We start from the raw sequence: 11726 nt of genomic DNA, 5'->3' as shown, positions 1-11726 counted from the left end.
AAACGGTCGTACGCAATAAGTGATAGTGACAGAGAACTTGCAACCAAGCAAAACACTGAAAGATAAACATATTTAAAATGTAGCCAAATGAAAGATACACAATTATATGAAACTGTAATGATCGATATTAATTTGAAAATAACTTAACGATTAAAACAATAAAAAATATATATATTTAACCACTCAGACGTTTATAATATTTAAACTCAGTATTTAAATGCATCTCGTGATAACGTATTATAGCGAGCTTCGCAAATGCTAGTAATGTTATGTACATGTATATGATTTAATCACTCATTACTTTATTAATAACGCGTTTCTTCTTAAATTCAAATTACATTTAATATTGCCCTTCTTTTTATGCAGTCGTTTTAATCGTAAACGATTCAATTAAGGTATTTCATAAACTTATCATTGGTTTAAGCAGTTTGGCCACTGGTTTATTAATTTTTTTCTCCCACATGGTACAATTATAGGACATTTTTCGTTCTGAAAGTCATTTTATACTACATTTTTATGTTTATTTCCTATATATGATTTGTATCGATAGAAATAGAATGAGAGTTGGGTATGCTAAATTTCTTTGTCTAAACCTAATGGATTGCAGTTTATTCCATATCATGTTTTGTACCAGAACTCGTTATGATCAGTTTTACTTACACATGATTTAAATATTGAAATAATACATAGACCAATAAAACGTATTATAAATCACTGAAAATATGACATGTTTGTGGAACGTTTATCATTCTGTCATACCCAACGCCGAGAACGGTGAGTGCTAAGCAATTTGATTTTAAATCTGTTTAAGGCAAGCCAAACATAACACATAGTCCACAATTAATCTCAAAACATATCACATGTACGAATTTAGACATATTTCACATTTTAAATATTGTTTTAGCTCTGGTAACCAACATAATGTAGGCAGAGGCAGAACTATCCACGATTATTTTCTGTGACGGTTCGTGAAAATCTGCATAGCGGTTTAGGAGACGTTGTTGCTGTAGCTTTAAGAGGAAAATGTTGTGGGAAGTTGTTTATATATTGTTTGTAGCTTCGAATACCTCCAATAAGAATGGCGTCTATCGATTTGAACCACATCGTGAAAATATGCTAATAGGTATTCTACAAATAAAAGAGGAATGCCTGTTTTTTGTACCAAAGGTGCATGATTTGAACAATCCCTTTGCGTACTAATATCTCATGGCTCATAAAATAATTACGACCTGAGCCTTGAAGTTTTAGGTTTTTACAGTTATTTTGGCATACAATCTCTTATTATATCAATCGTGTCACCACCGCGGCCAGTACATTGTAGACGCGAGGGACATGATTCGAACAAACTTTGCATAGACTGATATAAAATATATATTTATATATATTATATTATATATATTGTATATCTAGTATAAAAAAGTGAACCTGCATGTGCAACAGCTTTGGAAAAGCCTTATTAAACAAATTAGTCTTTTATTTATTTATTTATTCACAAACCAAAAAATCAAAGAAATGATCCCTGCTGTTTCATATGAGATAGTTTTAAAAGTTGTATTGCTTTAAAGTCTATGTACATCATGCGAACCTCTTCGTTTGGTCAGTTTTTACCCCAGTATAATGATCTGAAAAGATCAATAAACAATGCTAAATACAAAATATTAACTCATAGGATCTTGTTTCGTCGGAATAGAAATTGTAGTTATTTTGATGTTTAATTCTATATACACGAATAAGTCCCGGGTCAGCAAGTTGTTACCGCAGCAAAATGATTTGACAAAATGTTTTATAGAACCCATTCACTAAGGTAAATACCTATTATTACACATCTGCATCTTGACGTTTCATATGCATTTTTCTGCTATATAAGAGTGTAATAATTATGTGCCCTCAATGATTGAATTGAATAAATTTTGAATGAGGACTACACTTACGATGTTAAATATCAAACTAATGTGCTTTTAGAAGAGATGATATTTAGACAATAAGTTTTAAAACTCCATGAAAAAAATTATCCACGGACCGGATTGATTTGAACAATTTTTTATCATGCATCATACAATGGATGTTCATGAGAAGTTTCATCAAAATTAAAAGGTGGTTTAGGATGAAATTCCTTTTGAAGATATTGTTGACGGACGAACGCGTAAACGGTCTAAAGGATGTTCGAACGAAGGACAATAGTTTATCTAAAATGATAACTATTTCCGAAAAACAATACAATATATTTTTACAGTTAAACAACATTCAAAGCTACAAAAAAATATTCAATATCGATTCGTTTAAAGATAACCAGCATTCGAACTATCATAACTTACAAAAAAGCGTCTAAGACGCTTTATTTAACGACGCTGTTTCATATACAATAATTTGTTTAGGCGCACCTTAATTTTCGTTATGTATTACAGTTTGAGTTTTTGATGAGTGTTACTTTGTTAGGTCATTGGCGCAAAATTAGTTTTTACATACAAAGTATAGAAATGCTGCAAATAGACTTAGAAGATTTCTTTATTTGCATATTCTTATAAAATGTGCAAATAAGTTGTACATAGTAACAAACTTATAACAAAAAATCGTAGAGGAAACAACTTATTATTTTGCCCTCATCATTATATAATTAAAATACGCAGTTAGTATATATCTCCTAGATGACTTTTTTCCAGTACTATGTCAATTTTTGAACAATCTAAGTTAGGGAAACGATTGTAAAGATAATTTACATGTAAATGGTATTTCGCTTAATTTCCGAATATAGTTAAAACTTTCTGTATCGAATCTCTGATGATTTAAAACATTTTCAATCTTTGAAAAGTTCACTTTAATAACAAACTTAAGATATTTAAAATTATATTAAAAATATCTTTCCTTTCATGGATAGTCGTCAGTATAAAAAGGCACATACTAAAGCGTTTTTTTTTTTAATTAATGCTTTCCACGGAATTTAGGAAAACCATCGTGTACATTTGAAGTTCTTTCACACAGTAAATAATACAATCGAAAACCCTCATGACCGACCCCATGGAAGCGCGATACATATTGCTCATAGAGACCAGGATTTGAATCCCGGCGCGGGCCGTTCGTTCATTCAGCTTTTGTTATTATTATTTAAGATTTCACAAAGTATATAAACAACAGTAAATACATGACTATATACAAAACTTATAAAACTGTATTACAATTAAACTAGCTAAGAAATCGTTTACCTTGTGAGAAAGTGTTGAATTTGCAGAAAAATCGCCCGAGCACCCAGTTATTATTGTTGAGGTTGTTCACCAAGTGGACCCATGTGCAGAATATAGTCACCAACAAGTCAGCAACCGCCAAGTTTGCGATGTAAAAGTTCGTCGTCGTCTGCATTTGTTTTTGACGAATGACAGACACAATTATAAGCAAGTTGCCGACAAGCGCGATGATGATAATCACGGTGAAAAGGATGACTTTGAGCACCACCTCATACACGGGCAGGGCGCGCTTCTCTCCCAGGTACGGGATAGTCTCATAATCCAGAAGATCGCTCACGTTCAACATCGAATCCATGCTACCGTTATCATAATTGGGACCCATTTTGCCAATATTGTTTGTATGCGTTGTGATTTTATATTTGCAGAACAGTTTCCATATAAACTAGTAACCGAATCCGTTTCTGCAACTGTGAACTGTCAATTCCAGTAATGTTCAGCAAGTCTTGTCGTTAGCACTTGGTGTGTGTGTAGGTGGTCTTGTCGTAAGCACTTGGTGTGTGTGTGTAGGTGAACATATCGATAAATACTGTGCCCAACAAAACGGAGGCGTTCGAAAACGGATAACATTTAAAATATGCAGATCCGAAACAATTCAATCAAATATACATTTATGCTTATGCACAAATCAATTTGATATAACTTTTAATTTTGTGTCAAACTATGTAAGCATTGACAATAAAACTGTTGTCTTTGCGGCCAATAACGATATTTAAACGTTACATTACATTTCTCTATGAAAAAAAGTTGTTGTACAAGGCAACTGTGGATACACGCATCAATGATCATTTGTAAATAGATTTAATTCGGAACTCGCGCGCTGTGGTTTTTCCGATTTCTGAGCGCGCGCGGGAGGTACAAACATTGTCATTAATACAGTAATGACCAGTAACGTCGATATCTGATTTGCTTCCCTTTCAGTAGTGGATAAAAGGTATTTAAACGACAGTAGTGTTTCTTTTAGGAATTGTCAAAATTCAAATCTTTTGTTGTTATTACTATTACAAGTATTATTACACATAACAAATCTTATACTGATATACATGTATGTCAAACGTTTAATACAGGATTAAAGTCTAAATACATCGTTCAGATGTACAGCCGCCTTTACAAATGGGTCCAGTAGCTAACATCCTTAACAGACATGAAAAACAGACTTTGTCAGCTGTATGGTAATGAAGGATCCTATTCAAATGGCTTGACATATGCAATACTTCTTCTAAACAAACATTATTCATATTCTTGTTTTTTTTCGGCATGCTTTCTAGATGTAACAAATAAAAGTCATGTATGGTAAAGCTCGTAAGTGATGTGCCTTCTAATCTTAAGGTCTTAGTCTTAAGCGAATAATTTTCTTTACTTTTAAGATTAGATTAAAGAAAAGCATCACAATAGGACTATATCAATACACATATAAATATCCAACTGATATGGAACGATATATTATTCATAGTACTACGAATGGACTGAGGATAGTAAGGTTTTTGTTGTTTGGTACTTGTATGTATGATTTGAAATATATTTGAATAGTATAATATATATATATATATATATATATATATATATATATATATATATATATATATATATATATATAAAAACAAAAACGCTGTATTATTTTTTGCCGAAGCTTTCGATCTCACGGTCTTCATCAGCGGCCATTATTTATTTTCATATGTTTTGTTATGAACGGAAATGACGTCGTGCTTTTCCGGCGTCAACGTTGTTAACGCGCCCTTTTATTAACCTTTATTCTTGCACGTTGATGCCATAAGGTCGGTATGTCCTTAGTTTTGACTTCCACAATTGTTCCATGGTTTTGCGGTACTCGTCCGACCCGCTGAGTTTTTCGAGTCCTATTATTTGGAAATCATCCATGGAATGTCCGTCGGTATAGAAATGTTCAGCTACCGGGTCACTGTGCTGTGTGCGAATACGCGACAGATTCAATAGATGTCGCTGGTACAAAGTTCCGCCGGTCTCTTTCACATACACGAACCTGCGACAGCGACGACAGTTGACCGCGTACACAACATTGGATGATTTGCAATCAACATTGTTTCTGACGCTGTACTTCCTGCCGCTGGGATCTGTGAAATATTCCGCCTTCATCATGTACGGGCAAATGGCGCATCTCTGTGCCCCACAGGGCCCGCTCATATTGGGTTTTCGGAAGAACATCCTATTGTGTTTTTTGTGCACTAGGATGTCTTGCAGGTTGCAATCCCGTCTGAAGGCTACTAATGGGGGCTCAGAGAACACTTCCTTCACTCTATCAGACGTGTGCAGCGTGTGTAGGTGTCTACGGATGATACGGCCGATGTTGGGTAGTGCGCGCGAAAACGTTATCACCAGCGGAATCCTTGTATTATGCTCCGAGTTTGTCTTTTCGCGCAAAAGGTCCTCTCTCTTTTTATTGTCGACCTTTATCAATTCGGTCTCTACAAACGCCCCGTCATATCCACGGTTCACGAGCTGTGTTTTCACCGCCTGTCTGTGCTTCCGGTAGGCAACCTCCTCTGAACAGATTCTTTTCGCACGCACACCCAGACCATACGGTATAGCTTTTTTGTAGACTCCGGGTGCGAAGAATCCCTGTGTAGGTACAGGTGTTTATCGGTAGGCTTAGTATATAGGTCGGTTTGAAGGCGCCCGTTCCGTATTGATGTCACCGTGTCCAGGAACTCTAGTTTTTCTGAAGAATAGCGGAGCTCGAGTTTAATGCGAGGGTTGATTCCATTTCCTTGTGTGTGGAAAGTTTTAAGTGCCTCGATACCATGCGTCCATAAGCCCCACACATCATCCACAAACCGGAAGTATGCGAGTGGTTGCTTTTCTGACCGCCGGAACAGTTCCTCTTCCCAATCACCCATGTAGGTTGATGCATAGTTCAGCCCGAGGCGTGAGCCAATAGCCGTCCCTTCTGTCTGTATAAAGTGTTCGTCGTTGAATGAGAAGGTGTTGTTTTCCAACACAGTGTCCATCATCACGATGACGTCCTCTGTAGGAATTTCCGGGTCCGTTCGCCTGTTTAAAGCGTCTATAGCAGCAGCACGGGCCTCATCTCTCGGGACACTTGGATACAGGGCCTTCACATCTAAACAGAATATTAGCGTACCTTCCGGAAGAGGTTGTTTTAATTTTCGTATTTTGTTTAAGAAGTCCATAGTGTCTCTTACAAACGACGGAAGTGACGTCACATGGCTTCGCAACTGGTCCTCAACAATTTCCGCCATTTTCTCTGTCGGGTGGCTTCTACCATTCACAATGGTGCGTAACGGCATTCCTGGCTTATGTAACTTCGGGTTCCCTTGAAGCTTACCGGAAGTGCCATCGTTCCCTGTCATGTATTGTCGGAGATCACTGTCTATGGAACCTTTTTTGTACAGGTTGTCTACCACCTTTTTTACCTTGTTTTGCACTGATTTTGTTTTGTCGTCGGTAACTTCCGCATATGTGTCGCTATCGGAAATTTCACCTTTTAATTTTTGTATGTAATCTGTGCTATCCATTACGACTATACCAGAACCTTTATCAGCAGGCCGAATGACAATTTCATCGTCGTTAAGAAGTTCTTTCAGAGCGTATTCTTCAGATTTACTCATATTGAGCTGAAACCTTCTTTTGAGACCCTTGATGATGTCATCCTTTACAGCCTTGATATACGCATCCAACCATTTATCGCGGCCTGCTTTTGGAGTCCATGTTGACGGCGTCTTCTTCCTGTACGGTTTCTCTTGATTAGGATGTCCGTCTCTCTCTTCAGAGTAGAAGTATTCTCTGAGACGCATGCGACGTTCCCATGCAGTGAAGTCCGTCAACAACTTGCCTTTGTCAACGACTCTTCTTGTTGGAACAAATTTCAATCCCTTAGATAGAACTCTTATTTGTGAGGCAGTAAGTTGCTTCTTAGACAGGTTAGTCACTACATCCGGGTGGGCCGACGGTCCCTCAGTGACGATAACACAATTTTTAGACGTTGAACCGTTTGCTGTATAGCGGCGTTGCACTTCCGGCTTGTCTAACAACACATGCATGTTTTTTGTATATATATATACGATATACTGTAAAACCATTAAATTTCGTGTGGTACGAATTTTCGTGGATTTCGTTGGTCCGCTGAACCACGAATTTAAGTACCAACGATTATATATATATTTTTAATCCAAAATAGTCTTAACTGTTCATGTTTTCAACCATTTTGAAAGAGACATTGTATGATTGAGATATGCTAGTTAATACAATATGTTGTTTTCTTGATAAGTGTTTGGGTAATAATTCTTTTTAATCAAGCATGGTATTTAAACTGTACATCAACGATTGTTCTCTTTTACGTGACGTCGTCAAATTAACAGTTTGTAGATTTATCACATATGTCCAATAGTGCCAAGGGTAAAAAGAGACATAACGGTTTTCACACATGTATTTTTGGGACCTTATTACTACTAGGGGGCCGAATGCGATGAGAATTGCAAATATTGTCAAAACAACATTGATGGCAATTAGCGAGCGGGGACCCACACGTGCGCCGCTTAATCACTCTTATCGACAATTATCGGCAACACTGTCATGCTTTAGTGATTTAGTTATTAATAATCATAACTATGTACCTATCCAATCAAATTTGACGAATTTGATGTATATACCTAGATTTCAAGGGGCAACGAACACATAATGATCGTCAGAAATTGTTAAAGTTTAATTTAGTACACACGAATTCAAAATGGCGTCGAAAATGGCCGCCAAGATGGCCGCCAAAACCTATTTATGGTCATAACTATGTAACTATTAACTTAAATTTGATGAATTTGGTGTCTATACCTAGGTTTCAGGGGGCAAAGAACACATAAATATCATTAGACAAAGTGTAAGTTAATTATGTTACACAGAAATTTAACATGGCGTCCTAAATGGCCGCAAAGATGGCCGCAAAGGTGGTCGCCAAAACCTATAAAATGATCATATCTTTGTTACTATTCACTCAAATTTGACGATTTTGGTGTCTGTACATAGGTAACAGGGGGAAAAGAACACATTAAGATCATCAGACATTGTTTAAGTTTATCATATTACACACAAATCCAACACAGCGTCCAAAATAGCCGCCAAGATGGCCGCCAAAACATAATTATGATTATTAAATATAACTATGTAACTATCCATTCAAATTTGATGAATTTGGTGAATATACCCAGGTTTCAGAGAGCAAACAACATATTAATATCACATTTATATCATCAGAAAAAATATAAGCTAATTATGTTACACAGCAATTCAACACGGCGTCCAAAATGGCCATCAACACAATACGAAGGACCACAAGTCCATAACTTGTTACTCAAACGTTATGGTTGTTATGTAAAAATGCCATAGATTATGAGACAAGAAACACTTTAATCTAATTGAGGTTATCACTAAGGAGTTGAATAATCATAAAATCCAATTTACGATATTTGGAAGATAGAATGAACCAGCACATGATAGGATCAGGATTTACTTACTTCTGTAGACTTGATTTTTTACCGTTGCTGAAGATCATTGAATATTAATTACAGCCTGAATAAGCACGAGTTCTTTCAAAAGATTTATATTATACACTTTGTGTTCCTTTGACTATTTATATACATAAAAGCGGAAGTAGATGGTCTTATTGTCCCTTTCGGAGTAATGCAGGATCAAGATGATCAAATCTGTATCCTCGCCCATCAACGTTGTGGTGCTACGACGGGATCGTTAAACTGTATTTAACAATTTGAACGTCTGCATCCCCTGAAGACAGAACAATATAGCATCCCATTTTAGTCAGAGTTGTGCTGATCAGAGCAATCATGCCGGCCTAGTTTCTGTCACGAGACAAAAAGTCTTCCTTTTTTACATGAGCATTCTGTTTCTTTGCTGAAACTCACAATATGATTCACGTTTCCGGTGTGTTTTGTCTTTGTTATAATCACCGTCTTCGTAGCAATCGAACCCCACTGTCGCTTGTCCGTAATGCATTTCATTAAATCTACATAAAACTCGGCTATTGTGTTATATGAGTCGCCCTCCTCCATGGTTAACGATGCAGCAAAGGGAGGCGGAAAACTACAACGGGCGAGGCATGGTGTGGTATTGCGCAAGGGGGGGTTAGAGGGTTAGGGTAAGGGTTAGGGTTAGTGTTAGGAGTCGGGTTAGGGTTTGGGTTAGCCTAAACCCAACCCTAATCCTAACCCGACCCCTAATCCCAACCCTTACCCTAACCCTTTTTTGGGATTATCACCCCTGACCATGCCTCGCCCGTTGTAGTTTTCTGCCTCCCTGTAGCAAAGTGCCACCATCATGCATCTGTTTCATGAATACAGTTCATCACAGCCTCACATGATGTGTCTTCAGCATACTCTTAAATTACCTGAGCGATCTGAGGCTTACCTGCTGTACTAAGTATGTTCTTGGCTTCAAAGAAGGCAGCAGGATGGGTACTCAGTTCATAAGACAATACGACTGCAAGGGAAGGATCTCCATATTTTGACACCACCAGAAAACTCTGGAACAGAAGAGCAGGATCAAACGCACTGTCAGAAGCGATCTTAACAGCCAAGCTATTCCAAAGAGATTTGGCTCTGTATTTTCTCGTGAATCTATAAGCAAAGAGCGACTTTCCTATGATATCTCTTATGATCGTTTACCCAACCGCCTCCATTGCATGAACATTCACATGTGACCCAGCCACTATCCCATTGACCATGTTTCTGAGAGTAGGGTCAGCTGTGTATGGTGATCAGGTTGTAATATGTGTCTGCATTTTCTTCAGATCAGAAGAATCCCCATTGATGCACACTTCAGTTGAGTTTTTGTGTTGTGGACTTGTAGTATCGGTCAGGTCTGTGAAATCCTGCATCACACTGTTGTACTCGGATGTTACAGATAGGTTCCAAGGGGTTTGCAGTTCCTCAGTCATTTCACTGCCGCGAGTTAGACCACATGTGCTCTATAAAAACATTATCAATTTTTGCTCAATAACAAGATCAAGTCATAGCCTAGCCCAGCACTGATGACTCCTACAAACAACGTGAAAACCAATACCGAATTTTCGATAAACGTCCGGGTGCGTTTCCTCTAGGTTGCTTATTTGCTGCAGATATATGTAGTAATACGCAGATTGCAGGTAATGTAGCCAGCAGCAGCAAAGATAGATAGCAAATTTATGCACTGCCTAACGCATCAACCAACACCCAGTACGATATGCTTTAATCAACACCCTTGAATTGTTAATCATAAGCTAATAATTCAGCCATACTATGTTTGTCTTTGAGGTCTGGGCAATTTCATGTTTCAACTTCTCTGTAGCCCTCTCGAGTTTGATCAAAATCGCAAAACATATCATCTGCTAGCGTCGTTTTGCCTCTCAAAAGTACAAATCCTTGGCATGATCCAGCAGCATCTGAATGTCTTGATCTTCCTTGGTCATTTCGGCTGAAACCTGGCTGTGTATACACTTTTCAACATAAAGATGGTCCCGTGAAGCCCTCTGGACAGCTTTTCGTGTCACAATGTGCACAATTGCATTTCTCAATAGACAGCCTCAAGATTGTTTTTGAGAGCGGTTTCTTCCATGAGGGATCCTTTGCCCACCCAATCTCCCCCCGCAAGTTCATACGTTTATGACACATCCCAAATTCTGAACAACATTTCAATTACTGTGTGGCCCATCAATGATGATTTCGGCAGCTTTCCAATACAAGGATTGGTCAAACGTTACAATGGTGTTAAAGGTTGTGGCAAGGTTGCAAACTACGACTTATGTTGACAGAATGCACGCTTTGTCCCCATTGTACATATTAATCGTAGGCAAGAATTTGACTGACAACAGCCAAGAGAACTGGCTTTGCTGATGCAAGATACGCATCATTCCCTGCCAATTCAGTGTTTCATAAAGCTGAAAAATATCGATCCTCTTATCAAAATCCAGAAATTACGGCAGGTCCAAACTATGGCGTTTCACATAGCAAGCATCACGTCAAAAGTAATGGACTTGCGGTCCTTCGTATTGTGTCAATGGACGCCATATGCGATTTCTATGTAAAATAATAAACTTAAACTATGTCTGACAATCGAAATGTGTTCTTTACCCCTCGAAACCTCGGTATAGACAACAAAATCATCTAATCTGAGTGGATAGATACATAGTTATGATCATTAATAGGTTTTGGTTGCCATCTTGGCGGCCATTTTGGACGCCATGTTGGATTTGTGTGTAATATAGTAAACTTAAACAATGTCAGATAATCTAAATGTGTTCTTTGCCCATTGAGACCTATGTATATCCACCAAAATAATCAAATTTGAGTGGATATTTACATAGTTATGATCATAAATAGGTTTGGGCGGCCATCTTGGCGGCCGTTTTTAGACGCCATGTTGGATTTGTGTGTACTATTGTTTACTTAAACAATGTCTGATGATCTTAATGTGTTCTTCGCCCCTTGAAACGTAGGTATAGTTACCAAATCC

At 37.6% G+C, this 11726-nt stretch overlaps 1 protein-coding gene across 1 annotated transcript; it reads right to left on the bottom strand.

Moving 5' to 3' along the window:
• Window positions 1-5719: 5719 nt before the first annotated feature.
• Window positions 5720-7273, bottom strand: LOC127831095 (uncharacterized). The gene has a single exon (XM_052356084.1). The coding sequence runs from the start codon at window positions 7271-7273 to the stop codon at window positions 5720-5722; it is 1554 nt and encodes a 517-aa protein (XP_052212044.1).
• Between the last annotated feature and the right edge of the window lie 4453 nt (window positions 7274-11726).

This window comes from Dreissena polymorpha, chromosome 5, assembly GCF_020536995.1.
Source record: "Dreissena polymorpha isolate Duluth1 chromosome 5, UMN_Dpol_1.0, whole genome shotgun sequence".
Taxonomy (NCBI): domain Eukaryota; kingdom Metazoa; phylum Mollusca; class Bivalvia; order Myida; family Dreissenidae; genus Dreissena; species Dreissena polymorpha.
This window is presented reverse-complemented; position numbering and strand designations above follow the sequence as displayed.

Excerpts from the sequence above, each read along its gene's own strand:
- LOC127831095 (XM_052356084.1), bottom strand. The coding sequence starts at position 7,273 with ATGCATGTGTTGTTAGACAAGCCGGAAGTGCAACGCCGCTATACAGCA.